Source organism: Nothobranchius furzeri, chromosome 5, assembly GCF_043380555.1.
Source record: "Nothobranchius furzeri strain GRZ-AD chromosome 5, NfurGRZ-RIMD1, whole genome shotgun sequence".
NCBI classification, from domain to species: domain Eukaryota; kingdom Metazoa; phylum Chordata; class Actinopteri; order Cyprinodontiformes; family Nothobranchiidae; genus Nothobranchius; species Nothobranchius furzeri.
In genome coordinates, this window is record NC_091745.1 from 40,995,669 (window position 1) to 41,020,306 (window position 24,638).

Consider the following 24,638-nt stretch of genomic DNA (forward strand, 5'->3'; position numbering starts at 1 on the left):
ATTATAAATAAACCCACCACTATCGAATAGTTAGCATTTTATTGAGTCATTAGCCTATCCTAGCATTAGCTCCATGGGATAGTTTACGTTTAAATGGCCTGTATTTCTATAGCGCCTTCTACAACCCCCCAAGGCACTTTTCACAGTCAGTCATCCACCCACTCACACGCTGGTGGGAATAAGCTACAATGTAGCTACAGCTGCCCCGGTTCTGTAGAAATACAGGTCATTAACGGGTTTAGGCCTAAATTGGACAAGATGTAAATCTGATTTAAATGTATTTATGTGTGAAATTTTATTTAATACTCTATAGAGGTTTTTATCGCATTTGTATATTTTCTATTTAACAGTAGAGCTCAGTTATTGAAGAATCCTCTGAGGAAGGGTTTGAACCTCCCGTTGCATCCCGAAGACAACGTGATTAAAAAAAGACGCCGCCCATCATCCTCACAAGGACGCGGTGCGTCCAGAGGCTGAATAAGTGCAAGGCACCCGGCATGGAGTGGAAGAGTTCAGAATCTTAGATCCAAACGATAAAGTTTGAACGGGTAAGCACAATTTTATTACTCAACACAAAATAATACTCAATATTGCTGCTTTAATGGTTCTCTTTCATTTTTATAGCAACACATACAGAACCCTCAGCAGGCTGTTGACGTTCTCACCAGGGTGCTGGACAGAGACCCTGGTGATCTCTTGGATGTATTTGTCCTCTCTGGTCCTTTGGCTACAACTCCTCAATCAACCTTCAAACCATCCACACATCAAAACTCACTAAAGCATTCTTTCCCTCCAGTTCAAGTGTTAAATTTAAATTTTATTCATTTTCTTTAAATAATAAAATCAATAACAGACTAAGCCCATTCTATTATAATCTGACTGTTGGGAGGAAAAACATCTGAGTCAGACAGAAGAACACTTTTTGTTTGGGGAGAAAAAAAGAAAAAATTACTGCCAGTAATTATACCAACCTACGGGTTTGGCAGAAAGTTTAATGAAATTTCAAAGGCATAAAAAAAATTCATCCATTAAATATTATTTTTCATTGTCTTCAAACACATGTAGAGTCAGTTGACCCTGACAGAGTCTCTCTTGTCCCGTTATTCCTTTCGTCTAAGGGAGGAGGAGTTCAGTGGCATCATGGCGGAGCTGAAGGTGCTTCAGGTTTAGGTTTCTTTGTGGGATCTAAAACAGTTCCTTCATACACGACCTTGTTCTTGATGCCTTCCTGTAAAAACCTCTGCTGCACTCGTAGTTTAGCGTTGCTTATCCTGCAGTAAAACCTGGAAACAGACAATGTTTCTGTTACAAACACGGAAATGAAACAGAATAAATGAGAGAGAAAAGGCTGTTTAAACCAAGTGTCATAAGACATACCAGGAACCAAGAGTGGTGATCATGAAACCAGCAAACCCCACGTCAAAAGACCTCCTCACTCGACCTAAAGATAACAGGCAGCGGGAAAAATAAAATGTATTCATCTGGTCGTGTCAACAGTACTTTGGCTTTACCAGAGTACAGCTGATCATGAGTAAAAAGGCAAGAAAGATTTTTCAGATCATTTTTTTATGTTCAAAGATCAAAATGAGTCTAAAATCAAACTCACTGGTAGCTAGAAAATAAAGCATGCCAGCAGCTAGTGAGCCTCCGGCTCCGTGAAGGATGGCCTCTCTGGAACATGGGATCCTCTGAACGTCCAGGATCCCCAAGAGCTTAAAACCCTGGAGGACACAGAAGACAGAGAAGACAATTACAGACTGAGACGGACATCATCCATCAATTTCCACTTATCCAGGGTCAAGTTGTGGGGGCAGCTGCCTAAGCAGAGAGGCCCACACTCCCCAACCACTTGGGCCAGCTGGCCCAGGGAATTCTAAAGCCTAGTTTATACTTCTGTGTCTGCATCAGTGCAGAGACACACGCCCTTATCCATCGTTGAAAGGGCTCTCCAACAGGCTGGCAAGGACAGACAGACTAGAGCCCACTTTCTAAATATCTCTCAAAAGCAAAAGAAACCACAAGCCCGTGATTGGTCAGGACACTGCTTCATTTTATTTCGTAAACAGCACCACCATTCCCCCTCAAAAAAATAAATCACTAACTGAACATTTCTAGCGACAGACAAGGAGCAGATTGAGTTACGCCTTGCTGTAAAAGTTGGATAGTTTATAAACCCTGAAGGATTACAAAAACATTTTTTATTTGTGTCAGGAAATAACGAGAAACACGAGATTAGAGGCAGTGACTGAATGAAGAAGTGGAGAACAAAATTATCTGCGTTAACAAGTCTCTGAAATGCAGAAACACAATGTAAACACCCTAGAAATGTGACTGCATTGATAGCAGGATACCCCAGAATAGTACTTCGCTATCCTGTCGGGAGAATTGCTACACGACATCAACGGAGAAGAACAACTGGAAAACGTTGTCGTCGTCTTCCTCCGCTTATCCGGGTCCGGGTCGTGGGGCAGCATCCCAACTAGGGAGCTCCAGACTGTCCCCTCCCCGGTCACCTCCACCAGCTCCTCTGGCAGGACCCCAAGGCGTTCCCGGACCAGATTGGAGATGTGACCTCTCCAACGTGTCCTGGGTCGACCCGGGGGCCTCCTGCCGGCAGGACATGCCAGAAACACCTCCCCGGGGAGGCATCCAGGAGGCATCCTGACTAGATGCCCAAACCACCTCAACTGGCTCCTTTCGATCCGGAGGAGCAGCGGTTCTACTCCGAGTCTCTCCCGAATATCCAAGCTCCTCACCCTATCTCTAAGGCTGAGCCCGGCCACCCTACGGAGGAAATTCATTTTGGCCGCTTGTGTCCGCAATCTCGTTCTTTCGGTCATTACCCAAAGCTCATGACCATAGGTGAGGATTGGGACGTAGATCGACCGGTAAATCGAGAGCCTGGCTTTCTGGCTCAGCTCCCTCTTCACCACGACAGATCGGCTCAGCGTCCGCATCACTGCAGACGCCGAACCAATCCGCCTGTCGATCTCCCGATCCCTCCTACCCTCACTCGTGAACAAGACCCCGAGATACTTAAACTCCTCCACTTGAGGTAGGACCTCTCCCCGACCCTGAGGTGGCAAGCCACCCTTTTCTGGTCGAGAACCATGGTCTCAGATTTGGAGGTGCTGATCCTCATCCCAGCCGCTTCACACTCTGCCGCGAACCTACCCAGCAAGAGCTGAAGGTCAGAGCTGGATGAAGCTAGGAGGACCACATCATCCGCAAAAAGCAGAGACGAGATTCTCCTGCCACCAAACTCGACACACTCCACACCACGGCTGCGCCTAGAAATTCTGTCCATAAAGGTAATGAACAGAACCGGTGACAAGGGGCAGCCCTGGCGGAGTCCAACCCTCACCAGGAACAGGTCCGACTTACTACCGGCTATGCGGACCAAACTCACGCAAGGACTTGGGTTCCAGAGCCAATGCTATGTGTCGAGGTGAGTCCGACTATATCTAGCCGGTACCGCTCAACCTCTGCCACAAGCTCCTGCTCCTTCCCCGCCAGCGAGGTGACCTTCCATGTCCCAAAAAACAGTTTTCTTGTCTGGGGATTGGACCGCCAAGGCTCCCGCCTTGGTCTGCCACCCGATCCACATTACACCGGACCCTTCATGTTCCTCCTGCGGGTGGTGGGTCCACAGTTGGATGAGCCCATGTATCCGGTTCGGGATGGGCCCGGCCTGGCCCCATGGGCGAAAGCCCGGCCACTAGGCGCTCGCTCACGGGCCCGACCCCAGGCCTGGCTCCAGGGTGGGACCCCGGTAACCCTCCGGGCCGGGTACTCCGACTCTTTGAATTTACATCCATGAAAGATCCTGTGAACTGGAAAACGTCTACATCAATATGTGTGCCTATGAGTGCAAACTTGTTGACGGAGAAGTATAAACTAGCTTTACAGTTTTTCTCAGTTGCTTTGGTGCATTTCTCACAACAGAATTAAACTTTGCACAACAGTTAGTTCAACCTCCACAACATGTAGTCGTTTTGGCACAACCTAGTGGCAAATGCCTTTGGACATGAAGCAGTTGAGTAAGTACAAATGTCTACAGAATGGTCACTTTTGAATTGCTATTCATCACTATCTCCTTGATTTTATCATGAATGTCACAATTATTTATACTTGTACCAGCTGAATAGTCATTGTCCTTACAACTAATAGTCTTCATTTCATTGCTTGTGTTGTTGCACTCAAAATTGTTGAACATCTTGCCAAACAATTTGTACACCCATTTTGAAAATCCTATTTTTAAGGAGTTTCCATGGAAATCTCCATAAATTACTTTTCTCAGGTGAACCTTATCTCACACTAATGAAAATTGGTGTGTGTGTCCTGGTGACAATCAGACAATGTATGTAGTGGTTTGGGATGTTAGCTTCCATCACTCTGCTATAGTCAGGCAGTGGTTTGATGCACACGACAGGATGCTTATGGAGTTTCTTCCTCCTTACACTCCATTCCTAAATCCAATTGAGGAGTTTTTCTCTTCCTGGAGGTGGAAGGTATATGCCAGGCATCCACATACCCAAATGACTCTGCTAGCAGGTATGGATGCAGCTTGTGATGACATCACAGCAGAGTCCTGCAGAAATCCGACACTCCAGAGGATACTTTCCCCGATGCATCGATAGAGCTGACATTCCCTGTGATGTTGATGAAAGTATGTGGGCACAGATGGGAGCGTCTAGATATCAATGATTGATATGCAGCAGTGTCTGTTCAGTTTTTTTTGTTTCATAACTACTGCAGTAAGGTTTACTGTCTAAGTGAGTTTATGTTTGCTGTAAAATGTTTGTTTTTACTGTACTTCCCCAGTTGCACAATGCTGTGAACAGTTTCAGTTAAATATTATCAAGAGTGCATATGAAGTGTCTTGATTTTCCTTTACAATTGATGGTTTTCAACACACCATGCATGCTGTCCAGACTTGACATGTCATTGGGAAGCACCTACAAAGAAATCCGTCACAATGAGAACATGTGCAAACCATTTGATTTTGTGACCAAAGGTGCTGGTGGAATGACTTGTAATTGTGACAGCCCTGACACTTTAATTGGTATAAGTACTTGCTTTTGATGAATATATTATCTGTTTTGATTAAGAGACTTGCTTTTGATGCAATGCCTACTTATTTTGAGCAATGTACTTTTCTTTTTGATGAAGTGACTCACTTTTGCAAGTTATCCACCAAGTTTTGCAGTTTTCACAAATTGTTTTGAGAAGAGCGTTAGTAGTGGTGCAGAGATCAATTCTGTTGTGAGAAATGCACCAAAGCAACTGAGAAAAACTGTAATGCGTTCCCAGGCCAGACAAGAGACATAGTCCCTCCAGCATTTTTAGTTCTCCTCCAGGTTGGATGTGCCAGAAAATCTCACATGGGAGGAGTACAGGAGGCATCCTGACCCGAGCTACCTCAACTGGCTCCTCTTGATGTGGAGGAGCAGTGGATCTACTACGAGCCCCGCCTGGATGACCGATCATGACCATAGATGAGGGTCGGACCGTAAAGCTCTCTTCACCATGGCAGACCGGTACAACACCCACATCACGATAGGCGCAGCACCAATCCACCTAGCAAACTCATGCTTCTTTTCCTCCACTTGACCCAGGAGCCCATCCAGGACCCGCAGAAGGCCTTCCATCCTTTTCCAGCTAAAGACAATGGTCTCGGATTATAAGGAGCTGATCTTCAGACCCAGCTGCTTCATACTGAGCTGCGAAAGTCTGAGATCACACTGGGGGAGAAATATTTAATAAAATGTTTAGCAAAAACCTAATCCGTCATATTTCTTTCCTGGTGTAACATTTACAATTTTAATGTGTTAATTTAAATTTTACTGGACTAATCATGGTGATTTTTGTTTCCAGATAATATTTAATCATACTTAAATGTATACTGGAAATTATATTTTAAAAGTTCATTCTGGACATTTCAACCTGAGTTTCCACCTACGTCCTTGTTTTATTTCACTTTTCCCCACTGTGGTCCTCGGGAATGGAGAACATTTAGAGTTAGTGCAACAAAAAAGGATGTTAGATGTATAGAGAAAGTCAGTATTAGTGAGTGGTGGTCTTTAGCATCAACAGAACGACAAACATCTCTAAAGAGCAGCGTTAGTCTATTCTGCCCCTGAGAGCACGGTTCCCCTGATTGGTCAAAAACTTGGTCATTTATCTTCTGCCGTCAAGACAAACCTAAGGAATTTGGCTGTTGTTTTTGACCAATCAATGTCTCTTGAAGGCCACTTAAAAACATTGGTCCGAAAATGTTTTTATCATTTAAGAAACATCTCCAAACTGTGAAGGTTGGTGTCAAAACATGAACTAGAAATGGTTCTCCATGCCTTTATTTCCTCCCGTCTAGATTACTGTGACACACTCTTCACAGGTTTTAACATAAAAGCCCTTGAACATCTTCAGTTGGTCCAGAACTCTGCAGCGAGGCTCCTAACTGGAGCAAACAAAAGAGCTCACATCACTCCTATTCTAATGTCTCTGCACTGGTTACCCGTTAACTTTAGAGTTCATTTTAGAATCCGGACTATAAATGCTCTACATGGTCAAGCTCCTCCCTATATTACTGGACTGTTCCAACCCGAGCCCTCAGGTCCACACACCGGAACCTTCTAAAAGTTCCAAAGACCAGATACAGAGGTGATCGTTCCTTCCAGACTGTTGCACCCTGACATTGAAATGATCTTCCTTTATCCTTATGTAGCATTAACAGTCTGGACACTTTTAAACAGCTGAAGACCCTTTTATAAAAAGCTGTTTTCACATAAATCTTTGATTTTCTTGTTCTGAACTCAAATTTGTAACCTTTCATCTGTTTATTACATTTTATAACGATATTTGTATTGATGTTTTGAGGTTATGCTTTTTTGTTTTGAGACCATTATGATTTTATGACTTTATGTTTTATTTTAATCTATGTGAACCACTTTGTGATACTATTTCTGTGATAAGAGCTATATAAATAAAATGTACTTACTGTGTGAGAAAATCGAGAGATGAAGGTTATCTGATCCGTCAGCTAATATTCTTTAACCAGTTGGTGTTCATTAAGAATTACACTCAATTATATATTAAATACGCACGAAGTAAAACCTGACTGGATACTTAAATGCGAGTTGATCGTTAGAAATTATGTGCGCACGATAGTGACCTTTCAAAAACAACAATAAAGGACATTTGATCGTTTTTTTTTGTTTGTTTTTTGTATTTCTGAGTCTATCATGAAGTTCTGACCTTGTTCGGACTGCCCTCGTCTTCCTCTGCCATCGCTCCAGCTGAATAACTCCCTTTTGTTCAGTTTCCTAAACGAAACAACCCCAAATTTAGTTTTTCGTAACAGCATTTGTTTCGCGCATGCGCACCGATTGGCTAAATGGTCCGTCTTCCTTATGTCACCGGAGGAAACGAGTACGAGAAAAGATTCGTTCCTACTTCATTTGTTTGTCAAAATGTGTTACTCTCCGTAAACCTTGTCCCCAAACAATTTCCACTTTCCACAGAATAAAATGCACAGAATTTTACGTAGATAGTTAAAAATCGTAGTATCACTCTGTATTTCATAATTTTTTGTGACACGTTAAAGGGCAGAGGTTTGACCAAGTCACTGCTTTGCAAATCCCGAGTAAGTCACAAGTCTTTCCAGTCAAGTCTCAAGCCAAGTCCAAGTCAAAGACAACCAAGTCCAAGTCGAGTCCAAAGTCAATGATTTGGAAGTCCAAGTCAAGTCCAAGTTCTTAAACCTCTCAGGCTCAAAATAAGTTTTGATAAAAGCACGAACAACTAAGTCCTTCAGGGGTACTTCTGAGTTAATAAATACTCATGAAATACGTGTGTGGAGTAACCAGGTAGGTAGGTTTTAACTGTTGCAAATCTGCAACGCCTGCCTCCAGAGGGTTAACTTTGAATTTTCAAGTCATAATCAGTCCAACTTCTATTTAATGACAATGATAATAAATAAATTCCAGAAATAAAGCTTCTTAACCCTCTGGAGGTAGGCGTTGCAGATTTGCAACAGTTAAAACCTACCTAACTGGGTACTCCACATATATATTTCATGAGCATTTTTTAATTCAGAAGTACACCTGAAGGGCTTAGTTGTTTGTGCTTTTATCAAAACTTATTTCGAGCCTGAGAGGGTTAAAGCTTAATTTATTAGCTCAAACAAGCAGAAAGTGCAACTGAAATTAACAAAGTGCTGCTGCATTTAGCAGTACAACATCAAACCCAGAATGAAGAATGATTTATGATTTGTGTCCATGTCATGCCACTTTTGTGCTAAAATATCAAATATTCTCAAGTCATCATCAAGTCAACAGATGCAAGTCGATTCAAGTCACAAGTCATTGGCGTTCAAGTCCGAGTCAAGTCGTACTCCTTAAAGATTTTATCAAGTCAAGTCAGAAGTCATTAAAATAATGACTCAAGTCTGACTCGAGTCCAAGTCATGTGACTTCAGTCCACTCCTCTGTTAAAGGGTAACACATTTTGTCAGAACACCGAAAGTGTAAAGCTATCTTTTTTTTCTCAAATCAACTTTATTTATATACACTTTACACAAAACAAAAGGCTACAAAATAGAAACTTTGAATTAAGGTAGAGCAAAATAAAACCACCATTAAACAAATACATAAATAAATAAAACATAAGAAGACAGATCACAATGTTGATAACTCACGCTAAATGCAAAAGGCCAAAGTCAACAAGTGATTCTAAAATGGATACAGAAGGCGTCTGTCTAATTAGCAAAGACAGCTCATTCCATAATTTAGGTGCCACCAATAAAATGCCTCAGTCCCCTCGTTCGACAAGTCCTGGGCACACTTAAGAGTAGTTGGTCAGCTGATCTGAGTGACTGTGAAAGTGTAAAATAATGAAGAAGCTCAGAAAGGGGCAATGAGGTAACACCAGATAATTGATCCTGTAATGCACAAAGGCGGCAGCCGGTGTGGCGACATTAAGACGGGGGTGATGTGCTCATATTTGTGAGGGTTTGTTAAAAGATATGCAGCCGAATTCTGAATAAATTGTAGTCAAGAAATCACTCTCCCCAAGATGAAGAGCACCGCAGTAGTCCTGCTAAGTAGTTTTAAGACATGGGTCGTCATTTCAAATTTCTGTTGAGCTAAAATGACAGAAACTTGATCTGGCAACTGCCCGGTATTCTAACTATTCGTGCTTCCTCGTCAAATATTCCTACCGCAGCGTGTTGCGACAGTTTCGCTCTTGTTTACAATAACACTCTTATTATGCACTGTTTATTTTAAATAGGTGATATTCCTCAAAAATACAGAACTGTAGAATAAATATTTGCAAAAATATATAGTGTTTGTTGTGATTTATTTATTAAAAAGACAGTAATGTCATTATTCCGTGAATGACGGTAAACAATGGGAGAAATTCCTGGTTCACAGTATAATAACGATGTTTTACAAGCCTTATACAAGCTAACTGTCAGGTAAACATACAACAAGCAGTAATACAACAGCTTCCAGAGGTAGCGTGTCTCTTCAGGTAAACAGCTGTGATGTCGTAATCAGTCTGCGCATTTCCCCAAAATAGCACATATATAGGAGTAGCATGGATAGTCGGAACACCGGCTCTGGCTGTCAAGCTGTAGTTCAGAATCCATTCAAAAACCAAGGTTTAAAATATCTCACTTGCAAAATGGCTTCAAGTCCAAAAGTGGGGTACTGGCAGAACTCCGTCCAGACACCATCACCTCATTTTTTGAATCATTCAAACAAAGAAAGGGTAAGGCCAGTGTTACGGCCCCTGCAATGAGAGAAACCATGCGCTCATCTGACAAAGTTTTTTCTTGCCAGTGCAACCAGCTGATTGGCTGCTTTGAATGTCCCTGTACATGCCCCTCTGTGCCACCACTGGTTTGGCTTTGTGCAGCCTGTAGTTCATCTTCAGTGGCTGCACCTGGTGCATCATAAAAGGCTGCTTGGTGCAACTCCAGAGAACGAGACATATCAGAGAGATAACCTTGATGGTTCCTGCCTGTGTGGCATTTGAGACCTTTTGGAGGCCAAAGCTTAATAAAATTACTCTAACTTACGCCATGTGTCCAGACCACCTTCTTATGTTGCGATCCCACAAGCCGGGTCGTAATACCAGCCAAGATTTTATGTCCTGCAAACGTGTCAGTCAAGAGCTCTCTGAGAGCAGATCTTTTTTTTTTTCAGTGAAACATAGACCTGATAGTCAGTTAGTGAAACGCAAAACTGTGTTTCCAAAAAAATTGATCTCCAAGGAAGCAAATACAGAGAAAAAACAGGTACAAGCCCAGGATGGAACCTTGCGGGACCCCAGAGGACAGAGGTGGAGAGAATTCACAATCCCTTAAACACACCGACATACACTGCCTGGCCAAAAAAAAAATGTCTGTACACACACACTAAAATATTGTTGGACCACCTTTAGCCTTGATTACGGCACGTATTCTTTGTAGCATTATTTCGATACGCTTCTGCAGTGTCACCAGATTGGTTTCCATCCAATGTTGCATTAATGTTTCCCAGTTCTAGGAACAGCTGAGATACTGATGGTGTGTTTATGATGGTTTGTTCACGTTGGATAATGTTCATTTCAGGAATATTTGTGAACATTTGTGAAAATCATCAAGACCCTTCATCTAGAATATTTCTAATACATGTTTTGCACGACTCAGATGTGGATGCTTGAGTCATACATGTTTATATTCTGTGTGATATGTTTTGTAAACATCTGCACCTGTATTATCCATAGACTGTACATACTGGACAAACGGATTCCATAGGCTCCAATAACAAGTTTTTTGTCCATAATGGGAGGTGGCCACCACCGCCATTTTGACCGTGTCACAGGTTCCGTCCAGCCCAGACAATTCCATAAAAGGGAAGAGAGGAGGCGCTGAGGGTGGGGCTGTAAGGCTGGGATCGAGTGACGAACTAGCTACGAGCTAACCTGAAGCTAACCCTGGCTAACCCAAAGCTAAAGCGGAGGTGGGAGCCGAGCTAACGGATGTAGCCACCTAGCTTCAATTCAACCGGAGCTAACTGGAACACCCAACGACCTGACCCTCACACGGAGTTTAGGTGGAGGTTTTCTGCGCCTGTTCGTGAGAAGTACCTGTATTAAAAAAGTTTTAAATCGATAAGTTTATAATTTATTTCCGTAATGAAAACATTTTGCTTTGAGCAAGTTTTCAGTACAGTTTTTTTTCGGTGCTATCACTCCTGAGTCGCACCAGCCATTAAATGTATCATGAAGAAGAGAAAATATATTTAAGTCGTATTTTGGGGGGACATTTTATTATCTTTCTTACAAAATCTGAGACCAAGCGTTTCACATTGCAACACAAGCACCGGTAACCATAACAGAATGAACAGCCAGCAGAGGAGAGGATGGCGGTGTTTCAAACCCTCCCGGCCGGCGAGGAGAGCTCATTCCTGGGCTGGAGCCGGCCCTCAGCACCCAGCCACAGGCTCTAACAGATGCTGGCGGTGTTTCATATATTTCCAAAACGTAATACTTGTTTGTATCTTGTACAGCCAACTAGCCTTTATTCTGGACTCAGTACAATTTACCAAAAGTAAAGAGACATTATACAGATGAAGTAAGCACAAGATAACTTACTGGAAGACACAGAATTATCATGAGAACCAGAACAAGAAAACCTGATAACAGTCATGTGAAAATAACAGTTAAAAAGTATGTATGTATAATAGAAATAAAAATATATTAGAATTAGTGTAACTCACTGTGATCCAAACAATAAATCAGCCATAGCTGATTAGTAAATATGAAATGAGGTCTGGGAGTTTTTAAGTTTCATTCTTTTATTACATTTTTTTCTTAGATCTGTTTAAATGTCACCATGGCAGCCTGTGTGTCTCCAACATCAGCTACACAACGCAGCGTGTAAGTTCCTGTCTTGACCACTTCATGTATGGTTTTGTACTTTAAACAATTATGACAAACCTGTTATTTTTTCCTCCATAGCCATTTGGATCATTGGAGACAGCTACGTGAGGCGTGGTGCCCAGAGAGCTGCAGAGACAACCTTGGACTCCCTGACGTCTGTGTCTCCTGGTTTGGTTGGGGCGGACCATCGACATACATACATGTGCCGACACTTTGCGCCCTGTTTTATAAAATGTAGTGTTAAAAATAAATGTTTTTGCTCAATTACTGGAATTTCTTTGGTTAAGACAAAAGTGAGGAATAATCATTTACAAGTTATTTGTACAACAGGCCCATTTTAAATCCCAACAGTTTCTTAGCAGACAATAGAAATGTGTTCTTTACTAACTTTACTTGGTTTGAAAATCTTACTAAAATAAACTTGAGTGCCGTATTGCAAAACCCAATCATACTTGTTATGTAAACATTAGCTTTGTAGATATTTTTTACAGATATATATTTGTGTGCAACAAAAACCAAACTTAAATAATTTGTCATTCTTTATTGAAAAACAACAAAATACAGGTATACAGAAGTGTGGGAAAATGATAATGTGAAAGTATTGCACTATAAATGAAGTGAGATGAGATGAAGGTGAGATGAAGGTGGACGCCAGCGGGCTGAACGCCGGACGAGGAAACCTGGAGACGGATCGCTCAGACAGGAAGGGAAGAGCTTCCTCTTACCTTGATGGAATTAAAGTTAGCTGTCGTCTGAACGCCCAACCGTACGGTCTGAGGTCAAAGGTCGCAGGAAACACACACCAGTCAGCAGTCATACAGATGCATAAAGATAACTGTAGCCATGGCAACCAGCTGACATGTCCCCACTTTCACCAGCACCTGGTGCCTGCCGGGTCACCTGAATTCCTGTGTGATTTCAGCACGGTCGGCCGTGACTGCGGCCATCAGAGGTGACCTCTGATCAGCTGAATGAACTCACCTTCCAGGGTGATGCCGTGTTAGAGTCGGCTTCATCCTGTAAACAAACAAACAAACGAGTGGTAACAAAAACACCACGTCTGGTTCTGGTGGAGGACAACATGCACCTTTCCAGGAGCAGAACCCAGATGTTCTTGTTGCTACAAACAGAGACGAGCAGAGTTAAACCAGGAAGTGAGAGGGACCAGCTGCTGCAGACAGGTGACGCTCACCTGAGCCTGAACCATAGGAGCCTCCTCAGCCATCAGACCTTCTGACTCCAGTTCAGATGCCACCTTGTTGATGTCCCTCAGGTGGGACTCGTTGGCCTTCAGGTCCTGCAGGACAAAAGCACCTGCTGATTACCTTGTTGCGTTCGGGTTAACAGGTCTGGTGTTAGAACGTGGTGGATAAGAATGTTCTGACGGGCCGAGGGTTCTGAACTCACCCTGCAGGACTGGGCCTGCTCCTTCAGGGCCTGGATGCTGCTGCCGTAAGCCGACAGGTCCGACATCAGGGCCTCGTGCTTCTTCAGGAGAGCCTGTGGAGCAGAACATCAGAACCTTCAGCTCGTCTGACACAAGTGGAGCTTTCTCGCAGCGATGGTCCAATCGGATCCGCCACCGTAAAACAAACCCTGCTCAGTTCACCGCAGACGCAGCTCTGCGGGTGTTTAGTGGAAAAGCGTGAGCCTTCTGCCGGCTGCCACGTGTCATGGCTGCTCTGCAGCGGGAACACACATCACAGCTTGTAAACCGTTTGAAATAAGAGCGACGGGAACACGTTTGTCATCACTTCCTGTGCGAGGCCAGCACTTCTACCCCTAACCCATGAGACGCTCAAACGAGCAACGATGTCTGGTAGACAACCGAAGGAAATGACAGAAACACTAATTATGAAGGACTGGAAAGAGAGCAAAGAAAAGCGATTGGAGTTTCTCAGGAAGGGACTTCCATACCTCGGCAAGTCCTCGTCTTTCCTTTAGTCTGGACTTCCAACGATGGGCTCCTTCTCCCTCATCCAGGACTCGGCCTCATTAGCATCCGCAAAGTACTGCTGGGCCTGCAGAGAGTCCTCCAGGTCCTGCCTCCTCTGGGACGCCTTGGCCTTCAGCGTGTCCCAACGTCCATGAAGCTCCCACAGTTTAGTCTTCACTTCCTCACCAGCGAAGTGACCTGGACCCAAAGTGAGCCAGAACCTGCAGACACCTCAGAAACATGTCAGGACCAGACCTGCTCTACCTTCCTCCATTATGGTCTCTCCTTTCTGGGTGACAGCCTTGATGCGAGGTTCATGACCTGTGATCTCAGCCTGCAGAGCCTGGTGCTTCTTCAGCAGGTTCTGGACACCAATCAGGTCCTTCCCTGAGGACACATGTTAGAGTTCAGCATTATGCAGTAGACAGACCAGTTTAACCTAGGGGTTTCTTTCTTCTACAATCTGCTCTTTAACTGTATCATTTCCTGCTATTTCAGCTGTTAACTTTATTTTTTCTCTAAGTGTTTTTCTCCCCAGAAGAAGCTACAATGGTGTTCTGCTGAGCTGTGGTGGCCTCATGGAGGGGGCCATTGGCTAGCACACTGCTGCTAACCACTTAAACATTCTCCCTCTCCTGATAATAACATTTTACTTTCTTTGATGTTGGATGTGCTACTGCTAGTTTACCCGTTTAATTATAGATTCACTAGGATAAATACAATAAAGTTTATCTCTCGCCAAATAGAATATTTACTAAGAAATCACAATGTAATGTGTGTGTGTAAAAGCCATGTGTAGTGTTTATTTATAAAGCATATGTTGTTGGATTTTATCCAGAATCGAGACTTTGAAAATATATAGTTTAATTACAGTTTGATTTATTTGACATCTGTATAATGTTTATTATTTTGTTTTTTCCCCCTAAATACCTAACGTTTTAGTTAACATGAATATTAGTCATTCATCCCAAAACATAAAGTTACACATTTTAAATTTTAATAGGGGAAGACTGCAGGAGGGAGCGGTAAAATACAGGGGGTCCCCTGCAAAAACTAACTTTACGAGTCTGATGAAACTTGCTGGTGTTCCCGCTGCTTCTTCGGTAAACAGTGCCAACAAAAACAAAGAAACTTGGGATCTTGTCGGCGTGGCGGTGGGATTTAAGGGAAACGCTGTATGCCCTATAGACTTCTCAACGAGCTGCAGTATTTCTCCGGTCAGCCCGCAGCAGCGAGGCGCTGCATCGGTCAGCCTGCCCAGCCTGACCGCTGAGGATTACCGGATGAAAGAATGGAGCACAGGTGTCCCTCCAAGCGGCACGCTCCGTCATATTTCAACCCATTTTTATCTTAAATGCACTGGGTTTTACCCATCGAAATATGCCCTATTAATTATTTTACCGTATTTTACATTTACATTTCATGGTTAAACAGCACATGCTACATGTTAAACTGATAGTTAGCTAGCTACTTCGGTAAACTCAGCTAGTTTAAAGGTGGCAGTGACATAAAATACAAATATAGATTTTAACTTACCGAAAAAAATGAAGTGGAGACTCCTTGGATGCTCTTTTAGTGCAATTAATACCACTGCAAGTCATTTTGTCCAAGTCATATTGCACCAATAATATCCAAAACAGAATTCACAAGCACAGAGACTCAGTTTCCAGGAGGGACCGAGGCTGTACTGAGTAGTGATGTGTCGGTCGTGAATGAACCGGCTCTAAGAGCCGGCTCTTTGAAGTGAACGACGGGAGCCGGCTCGTCATTGGGAGCCGTCCCCTCCCCCCTCTTGCTTTGGTGAAAGCTACAGGTCAACATGTGTAACTGCGTGTCCAGACTGTCCACACACAAAGCAGTAGGGGCGAGGAAGAGGGAGGATCAGACTCAGACACACAGCAGAGCACATGCGGGCGGAGGGAGACGAGAGGGAATGAGGAGGAGGAAAAAGGCGAGCGAGAGAGAGGAGAGTGCGACGAAGACGGTGAGAAAATGAGCGCCAGCAGTCGGAAAGTGGAGATTTCTTAAAGTGTTCAGTTATTAAATCCATAGAAATGATAAATATTTGATATATTGCTTTTTTTTACATTAGTAAATTATTTTACATATAGTTTAGCATTATTTTGGTTATAAATGTACTCTACGCAACAGAAAATCTGAGGAGCCACTTGGGAGCCAAAAGAGCCGGCTCTTTTTGGTGAGCTGAGCCAAAAGAACCGGCTCTCTAAAAAGAGCCGGAATTCCCATCACTAGTACTGAGGCCTTTCCACGGAGCTAGCTCTGTGGTCACGTGGTTCTGAGGCGGCAGTCACGTGTGTCGGCTGCTCATTAATTATACAGAATTTTAGGCTTTCAATACACTTTAACAGAAGAGTGAGAAAAAATTCACCCCCCTCAGAGTTGTCATGAGTGTAAACTAGATAATTTAGACAAAAACCATGTTCTGGTACCAGGCTGTAAACATGTTTATTTCTGCTGTGAAATCGGCATTTTTAATATGGGAGTCAATGAGGATTTGCTCGCTTCTGGCACCAGCCCCCAGCGGATGAGGATGGAACTGCAATTTTTCTTACTTCCGGGATGGGACCATTTTCAGAGCGGCATTGTGGGGGCTTGGTATTATCACATTTTCTTTACAAGATAATTTCGTGTTTTAATGGCTTAACTGAAAAATATTTTAGTAGCAAAATTATGCAAATAGCAATTAAAAGCCTGATAATAAATAGGAGCACATGAGAAATTAATTTTATCATTGTCGTAATTTCCCAGGAAACCTCACTTGTTCTGTAAAAATGAGACACCTGGAAAGTTCCTATTTCTGACATATACGTTTTTCCTCTCCAACACTGAGCAGCAGTTTGAGTGTGGCGTCTCTTCTAATTAAATGTGGAATGTTTCTGAAACGAGGACATGTTTCTGATGCCAAAAAATTAACAGAGGATTTAAAAAGTTGACCATGTCCATGTCTCACAAACTCAAGCAGGCTGAATCATGGACGTAATTTTCACTTTAGAAGTGTGTGTGTGTGTGGGGGGGGGGGACACGGGGGAGGGAGGAGGGGGGAGGGGTATCTTTACGGTATGCTCTAATGGGAAACAGACTTCAACACAAACTGTTGTTTTCCGCTTGGTCCTAGAGCTCATCCAGTGTTAATTTAATATAGTGTAATATTGTTTTGGATGGTAAAAAGTGCAGGGGTCAAAACTTGACTTTGGAAAATGTGTGTGTGTGTGGGGGGGGGGGGGGGGGGGGGACATGTCCCCCCTGTCTCCCCCCCCAAAATTACGTCCATGGGCTGAATAAACGTCCATCAGTGATTCCATGTTTTTGTGCCTTTTATCCAAGTGTCCTTGAGCAGGACACTGCTCTTAATCCTGACCGGAGATCTAACAGGATGTAAAAATGATTCAACGAGAGGTTAATCTCCCGGATAAATAAAGGTCTAAACAATGTTCCATCACGGACCTTCAGCGTGAGCGGGCTTGGTCCCACATTTGATATAAAACCGGATCAGAAGGGCTCACCTCATCACAACGCCTGCACACACCTGACAGGTAAGTCAGCTCATTTTAAATGGCAGCCTGAAGCTTTTTATTGATAGTTTCAGAGTTGCAACAAATTACAACGATGAAGGCTCTAAAGGGGATAAATAAGACATCTGAGTCAGTCTGTGATTTAGTGGTTTTAGGTAATAATTGGGATTGACAGCGGCTCATTTTATTCCTCACAGGATGGTGCTTCAGGCCAGTAAAGAGATATTCCCGTTGATGTTGAGTTTACTTTTAGGATCCTCCTCTATCTTCTGGCATCTTCCTCCAGCAGGTAATGAAACTATTGATGTTTAAGCAAAAGAGAGTTTCCCTTTTCTGTGTTTTAATTTAAAATGAAGAAAAATGTTAAATAAAGAAAAAACCCAGAAGTTTTGAGATTTCAATCAATCAATCAATCAAAACTTTATTTATAAAGCGCCTTCCGCGAGCGACCCTGTTGGGAAGCCCAAGGTGCTGAACACGGTACATGAGAAATGTGAAACATGATGAATAAATCGAAAATAAAAGCAATTCAAATAGTGCAAAAAAGGTAAAACATTAAAGTAGAAGACAAATGGGTAAAACAAGGGATAAAGAGACCAATGAAAACGGAAATATAATCAAAATAAAAGAGGGCCAAATTCAACGAGATTATTTATAGAGAGGGTGTGTCTGCCTCACGGGTGGAACAGGAAGCTGGTTCCTCCAGAATCAAGCCTGAGACCTGAAAGTTCTGTCTCGCGCCATAGAAACTCTAGGAACTGAACCTAAAGCTCTGCTGGGAACATCTGGAACAAGAAGATCAGCTCAAGTTTGATGTTTCAGAGCTTCATAATTTCAAAGTGAAAGTCCAATTCTTGAGAGCCAATAAAGTGATGCTAAAGTGGGAAACGTGATCTCTCTTAAAGCTACAACGACAAACATTAAACATTTTTTCACACCTTTTTTATGTTCTAACTCAGTCACGTGAAGTTTAAAACATAATGAAGGGGTTCTCTCGTATTTGTCTGAAAAAGCCACAACACGGCTCGGCTCAAAACCAACGGTTGGACCATCCAGTCATCGGTCTTATCGAACCCAAAAATAAAAATAGAAACGGAGGGGTGCAAGTTCTGTGACTGTGTTTGTGTTTGTGTTAAAAGCTAGCTTGTTTTGCTATTGCAGCTTTAACTTAAATTGTATGTTCAATGAATTCAAATAAACCCCTAATACTGCACCTGAAAAGGCAAGCCTATAGATTCCCTTGTACTGAAACTGGAACGTTTTCCATCCCCAGTGGCGTTCCAGCTGCCTTTGTGCCAGCTCACCAACCAGACCATTTCTCTGGAGAAGGAGGGCTGCTTCGGGTGTCATCCAGTGGAAACAACCATCTGCAGTGGGCACTGCTTCACCAAAGTAAGTAGTGATGGAAACAACTTCAAAAAATAGAGTTTATGCTGGCTGGAATAATGTAACTGGGGCAGTGCAAACATTGAAATACCTCAGATTGTGATTGATAAAGGAGACAATGTGACTTCTGTCCCCCTCCAGTACCCCGTCGGGCCCATACGATTCAGCAAAGTGTACCAGCATGTGTGCACCTATCAGAACTTTTCCTACAAGACGTTTGAGCTTCCTGACTGTCTCCCTGGAGTCGACCCCATCGTCACCTACCCCGTGGCTTTGAGCTGCCGCTGTGGCCGCTGCTCCATGGATACGTCCGACTGCACCTTCGAAAGCCTGAAACCTGACTTCTGCATGAATGACATTACCTTTTACTACTAGTGTAGCAGCAGATTAAAGATCATTCAAAAAGAAAACAAATGTGTCGGCGTACTAAACATACTGAATGTTACGAGAAAATGAAAGAAATATTAATGCAACAGGTTAAAAACAACAATGTTTTAGGAAGTATTCAATGATTCGACAACACAGTACCGAGCCTGAGATCAGAGATCAGCTTACGTTTTGCTTGTAAATTGTTTTGTAATTAAGTTTGTGATTTTTCTTTTAAAAGGCGTTTGGTGACTTTTCGCTTTGTTTTTTTTATTATCTACTAATGGATTAAACATGGCAAATGCTGTGGCACTAGTTCATATACAGTTCTGTGAGTGTGGGTTTAGTTTATTTACACATCATTATTATATAAGTTTTCCACAGACATCAACAAGCTGAAAGTGTGGGGCAGTCGCCCAACAGAGCATGGGTACCTGCCTGAAATGCCAGATCACCTCTAGTCCTGAAGGTATTACAGGGCACATCTAATAGCTGCTGACCTGAGGGTCTGAGGGAGCATGGCGCTTTATAGTCAACAGCTCTAGGATGTTGGTCAGGCTGAGCTCTAGAAGTGACGGCTAAATCAATTGAACCCTAAGCCTATGACAGGAAACTGGATGTGCAAAGGGATCAACCCAGGTAAGCTGCTCAGGGCCCAGTTACCTACAGGCAAGGGTCTATTAGATATTTGTCTAATGTCTGTTGGAAACAATAACAAATAATAATGTATAATAGGTCCATCCCAGCATTCTACATGATCAATAAATTAAAAATACCTTGCCAGGCCAAAAGAAAGTTGCCACCTTAAAGACAGATCACACAATAACATTTTGTTTTCGTTACGACACGCATTCGCTGTGGTGTTGTTTCCATAAGCTTCTGCAACATCACCAGATTTGTTTCCATCCAGTGTTGCATCAATGTCTCCCTAAGCTCTTGCATTGATGATGGTAGAGTCTGACCGCTGCACAAAGCCTTCTCCAGCACATCATTCTCAATGGGGTTAAGGTCTGGACTCTGTAGTGGCCAATCCATGTGTGGAAATGACGTCTCTGAGAGCAACAGTTGGCACAGTATATGATAAAGTATGACCATTGAGATATTCTAAATATGAGTCATTTTTGTCAGATAGTATTTTACCTGGAAATAAAACGCTTCAGTGTGAGCTCCGCCAATTCATCACGTAACCGCAAAGCATCATCACAAGGAAGATGGCCAATTAAAAGGGAGCGTCCTTGGAAATACACACGTCCACCAAAGTTAATAAACATAAAGATGGATGACAGTACCACGAAGATTCATTCGGGACCCAGAGTTTGAAGTTTACAATGTACCACGGAGACCACGTAGGATGCTGATGGACTTTTCAAATTGACAATTTAAAAGCTATTGTTTTATATTTTTATAGCCTATTTTATGAACAATATAATGCATTTGATTAAACATCACATTTGAACAACACAAATGCATTGTAGAAACATGGCATATATGTATGTTTTACTCATTTAAATCGATTTTTTTCAAAAACAACAAGGCTATCATGTTATAATGTATCACTATAATTTTATTTTTGTGTTTACCAGCTCTTACGCTTCCGGTCGGTAACAAGATGGCGCCTGTGCTTGGCTTAGCCGCAGTCACCGGCCACTTTTTCAAACTTTTCTCCACTAACCTCATGTTTTCCACCTTGCTCCTGTCTGCGATCCTCTTCAGTAGTGTCCCTGCTACCATCTCCTATGATCGCCAGACTCTTTTGTCCTTCCGTTCGTTCACGATCGCCCAAGATGCATCGAGGACGTACCTCCCTGTTTGTTTATCTGAGTAGTGCACTGGCCCGGAGATAAATGACGATTCCAAAAGGGGCGCCTCCAGCAATGTTTATCTGGTCCCGGGAATACGTTGGAGGAAAAGAGTTAAACGAGCAGGAATCCAGGTGTAGTGGAATATAGTTGGTACATTCTTACACTTATTAAGGTACAGAGATTAATCTTACCTTAGAATCAGAAGAGGTTGTTTTTACCACAGGGAATTTTATTCAAACACTTTGTATTGACTTAGAGACAAGAAAAGGGAAATATGGGACGTTTAAGAATATTTATTTTATAATTATTCGAAACAATCTCCAGGACTAACTCTCTAATGATGGATGAATATGGATTTGGATGCTGAAGTGTTGGTGTGTGTGTGCCAGTTCAGAATCTCCATCTGGTGCGAGGCGAGTCTGAGGGCAAGATGTTGTTTTGACTAACTTCAGGACTTCAGGAGGAAGAGACATGAAACGCCATCTATGCCGAACTACGTACCTTCGGAGACTCCCGTGTATGATCCGGAATGCCAGGTCCTCGGACCCTCCTTTGGTGCTGGAACTGATAGCGCAGCGTCTGCAGGACGACAAATCCGGTCTACGGATCGACTCCCGGTAGCAACGGCAGGTGTCAGCGTCACGTAGAGAGTTCAGCTTTTATTCTGAAGGAACCGTCGTCTTGTTGGTAAAACGACAGAATATTTCCAGCTTGACAGTTCTCAGCTTAAAAGTAGAAAATACAGCTGGCCAGTCTGCACTTTACTTAGCGATGATGGATTTGAGAGCTGGTCCAACTCACGTTGGAACTACATTGAAACTTGCGGTGGAACTAAATTAAAATGGCGTGGTTCTGTTTTATTAAGCTTAGATGTTTATGAATCTTAGCCAACCGGAGTGGACAGATGAACTAAACACCACAGAACTCTGCCCCGCAACAGAACGGAAGTTCTGATTGGATGAGTGAACAATGTGCCATGTGTTTATCTTATGTGGATCAGAATTCTAGCTCAGTTAGTCCTGTGATTCATTAAAACACAAATCATAACATTGTGATTTCACAGATCAGTCACCTGATTATTATTGACCAACAGTTGTTTTGATTAGCTTTATTAGAAATAAAGTTCTTTGATTAACTAATGAAAAGCGTTCTTCGTCCTTCTTCTGTCTTCTTTGCTAGAATGTAAACACCACAAGCAAGCGCACGACCTTGGCAATTTATGCACACTGTCACTGTGTCAAAGGGCAGCTGTTAAGGGCAGAAATGGCATATTCATAACGCTACACAGGTGAGAATAAGACTTCTCTTAAAGGGTGGTTTATCTAGTAAACATCGGCATGATCTTCTAGCTTCTTGTCCTTTGGTTGGTGACCTGAGCGCCACTTGTGCTTTCCCACCAGGCCGCGTTGCGGTGCGGTTTCTCCGTTCAAGTTTTTTAAGGTCGGTTTATCCTCATTCCTCAGTGGTTTCTCCTCCTGTTCCCTCCATAAGTGGTTTTTATAAACACCGTGGATCTAACCCTGCTAATTTACGTCCACTAACTCCAGCTGTTTCTGTAGTTTCTGATTCCTCCACCTCACTCAGCATGGCTCTATTAAATATCCGCTCTGTTAACAATAAGACCTTCCTGCTCAACGAACTAATTCTGTCTAAAAACCTGGATTTTCTGTTTCTGGCTGAAGTTTGGCAGCAAACATCTGATTATTCTGGTCTGACTGAACTCTGCCCGAGTGGTTATTCTTTTCTTAGCCAGCCCCGGGGTTCTGGTCGTGGTGGAGGCCTAGCTGTTGTTTTCAGAGACCATCTTCCATGTAGCTCTACAACCTCTGGTCACTTAGCTTCCTTTGAACTTTAGCTGATTAAAGTCGGGCCTATGGACCCGTTCTACTGTGCTGTAGTCTATCGTCCACCTGGTCCAAACAGTTCTTTTCTTCAGGAGTTTAGTAACTTTCTATCCTCCACTGTGAAGCTGTCCAGACTGGTGATTGTTGGTGACGTTAACATCCACATTGATGATCCCTCTGATCCCTTTGCCGTGGATTTCTCCAGCCTTATGGACTCCTTCTGCTTCACCCAGCATGTTTCTGGCCCCACACACACCAGGGGGCACACTCTGGACCTTGTTTTTACCCTGAGTCTAAATGCTGACAGTGTTTGTCCTGAGGACGTTTATATTTCAGATCACCATTGCATTTTCTTTAACTAGTCAGTTTCTGCATCCCCACCTCCTACTCACCGTATGATTAGTTCTCGTTTTATTAATGAGAGCACGGATAGCAATTTTTCTGCTGCTTTTGATCCACCCTGTTCTTCTGATAACAAATCAAATCAAAGATACTTTATTAATCCCAGAGGGAAATCAGAGTTTCAGTACACACAATTCAGAGATCAGACATACATGGGCAAGACACATGACAAGAATTGGTGGCTGTGGTCATTCGCAACCCTGAGTTGCGCTACCTTAATAGAGATAAGAGGGTTACATGAGGATTGGTTCAGGTGGAGGGAAAAAAAGGCACTTCAGAGTTACCCTCCACCAGGAGAGCAGCTTTGCTCTGCAAAAAATAACAACAACAAAAAAAACTCAGACAGATATGCAACAGACTTCAGACAACACAACATAAGTGTCCACTAGGTGGGGTGGTGGGTTTGGGACTATCCTCACTTCAATTCCTGCAGCCACGATAGAAGCAGCGTCACCTCAGTGTGGATAGGGGGAGGAGCATTGAGGGCTGGAGGGTTGCAGTGACCCTGGAACGATTCAGCAGCCTTCCCGCAGTCCCGCCCAAGCTGGGATAGGAGACAGAGTTGAGTTGCCATAGCGACAGCACATTCCACTAGGGATGGGTACCTTTGACATCTGAATCGATTCGGTACTAATTCCCGGTACCTAGGAATCGATACCGGCACTTAACGGTACCAATTTTAGATACTTTTGAGTGTTTAATATTTTAATTCTTTTTTATAATTAAATATATATATTTCTCAATTTATAACCATATTTGATAAATATCACGATAAATAACATACAACTGTTTGTATTTTATTAACATCGTCCTTGTAGTTTTATAAGCTGATAATTAAACTGAAGCAAACATCTTTACTGTGAACAAAATTTACTGTGTATCTTCATTCCTTTTGCCTTCCTTTTTCATTTGATTTTTCCTACTGGGAAGTTAGAATTTCCGAGGAGAAAGCGAACGTACCATTTGTCAAGATGTGGGGATGTTTAGAACCCAAAATGCAGATTACCCAGAATGACACGAGGCAGGAGATGGTGTAAAGTAAAAATCCCTTTATTTGGTGGAGGAAACAAATAAATCCAGGCAGCGAGCCTCAAGTACACAACTCCAACGCTGGAGAAACAAAGCTCACCAAGAGCACAAGCAAACACTGACAGAATACAAACACATACAATGGACCGACACCAGACGAAGACAAGACAGGGCTTAAATAACAGGAAGGAGTCAATTAGGGAATTGGCAGCAGGAGTGTGAAGTGAGGGCTGGAGGGAAGACAGGTGAGTGTAATTATCAAAATGGGAAAACAGAATCTGAGGAGGGCCAAATAAACCTAAGAACTCTAAAACACAAAACTAAAACTAAAGGCTGCGGGAAGGACTAACACACACACACACACACACCATCACACACAAATGCACTAATAGAAACAGGACAAGCACAC

At 42.8% G+C, this 24,638-nt stretch overlaps 3 protein-coding genes and 1 long non-coding RNA gene across 7 annotated transcripts; 2 read left to right on the top strand and 2 right to left on the bottom strand.

The window, feature by feature from the left end:
- Positions 1-796: 796 nt before the first annotated feature.
- Positions 797-7,414, bottom strand: cox20 (cytochrome c oxidase assembly factor COX20). The gene is made up of 4 exons (XM_015975932.3): positions 7,258-7,414; positions 1,607-1,721; positions 1,378-1,441; positions 797-1,283 (listed from the first exon to the last, which is right to left on the bottom strand). Exons 1-4 carry the CDS (start codon positions 7,288-7,290, stop codon positions 1,139-1,141), a joined length of 357 nt encoding a protein of 118 aa, XP_015831418.1. The 5' UTR covers positions 7,291-7,414; the 3' UTR covers positions 797-1,138.
- A 4,460-nt stretch (positions 7,415-11,874) lies between these two features.
- LOC129163331 (uncharacterized) lies at positions 11,875-12,377 on the top strand. Its single transcript, XR_008563204.2, has 2 exons — positions 11,875-11,928; positions 12,010-12,377. It is a non-coding gene; the product is annotated as an uncharacterized lncRNA (long non-coding RNA).
- A 209-nt stretch (positions 12,378-12,586) lies between these two features.
- Positions 12,587-15,585, bottom strand: LOC139070098 (spectrin alpha chain, non-erythrocytic 1-like). Of its 4 annotated transcripts, XM_070551760.1 has the most exons (8): positions 15,404-15,585; positions 14,132-14,254; positions 13,849-14,065; positions 13,339-13,431; positions 13,124-13,228; positions 13,019-13,051; positions 12,913-12,948; positions 12,587-12,704 (listed from the first exon to the last, which is right to left on the bottom strand). In XM_070551760.1, exons 4-8 carry the CDS (start codon positions 13,402-13,404, stop codon positions 12,627-12,629), a joined length of 318 nt encoding a protein of 105 aa, XP_070407861.1. In that variant the 5' UTR covers positions 13,405-13,431; positions 13,849-14,065; positions 14,132-14,254; positions 15,404-15,585; the 3' UTR covers positions 12,587-12,626. The 4 variants fall into 4 exon arrangements, with proteins under 4 accessions (XP_070407861.1, XP_070407860.1, XP_070407863.1 ...); XM_070551759.1 differs by having other exon boundaries at positions 13,849-14,254; XM_070551762.1 differs by lacking the exon at positions 13,019-13,051 and having other exon boundaries at positions 13,849-14,254.
- A 1,731-nt stretch (positions 15,586-17,316) lies between these two features.
- lhb (luteinizing hormone subunit beta) lies at positions 17,317-19,478 on the top strand. Its single transcript, XM_015975766.3, has 4 exons — positions 17,317-17,421; positions 17,598-17,689; positions 18,674-18,792; positions 18,928-19,478. Exons 2-4 carry the CDS (start codon positions 17,599-17,601, stop codon positions 19,159-19,161), a joined length of 444 nt encoding a protein of 147 aa, XP_015831252.1. The 5' UTR covers positions 17,317-17,421; position 17,598; the 3' UTR covers positions 19,162-19,478.
- Positions 19,479-24,638: the final 5,160 nt, after the last annotated feature.

Excerpts from the sequence above, each read along its gene's own strand:
- cox20 (XM_015975932.3), bottom strand. The coding sequence starts at position 7,290 with ATGGCAGAGGAAGACGAGGGCAGTCCGAACAAG. Across the intron at positions 1,442-1,606 it reads GCTTTATTTTCTAGCTACCA|GTCGAGTGAGGAGGTCTTTT; the intron begins GTGAGTTTGATT and ends TGTTATCTTTAG. Across the intron at positions 1,284-1,377 it reads ATCACCACTCTTGGTTCCTG|GTTTTACTGCAGGATAAGCA; the intron begins GTATGTCTTATG and ends GTCTGTTTCCAG.
- LOC139070098 (XM_070551760.1), bottom strand. The coding sequence starts at position 13,404 with ATGTCGGACCTGTCGGCTTACGGCAGCAGCATCCAGGCCCTGAAGGAG. Across the intron at positions 13,052-13,123 it reads CTCCTATGGTTCAGGCTCAG|CAACAAGAACATCTGGGTTC; the intron begins GTGAGCGTCACC and ends CTCTGTTTGTAG. Across the intron at positions 12,705-12,912 it reads ACACGGCATCACCCTGGAAG|ACCGTACGGTTGGGCGTTCA; the intron begins GTGAGTTCATTC and ends CTTTGACCTCAG.
- lhb (XM_015975766.3), top strand. The coding sequence starts at position 17,599 with ATGGTGCTTCAGGCCAGTAAAGAGATATTCCCGTTGATGTTGAGTTTA. Across the intron at positions 17,690-18,673 it reads CTGGCATCTTCCTCCAGCAG|TGGCGTTCCAGCTGCCTTTG; the intron begins GTAATGAAACTA and ends TTCCATCCCCAG. Across the intron at positions 18,793-18,927 it reads GTGGGCACTGCTTCACCAAA|TACCCCGTCGGGCCCATACG; the intron begins GTAAGTAGTGAT and ends GTCCCCCTCCAG.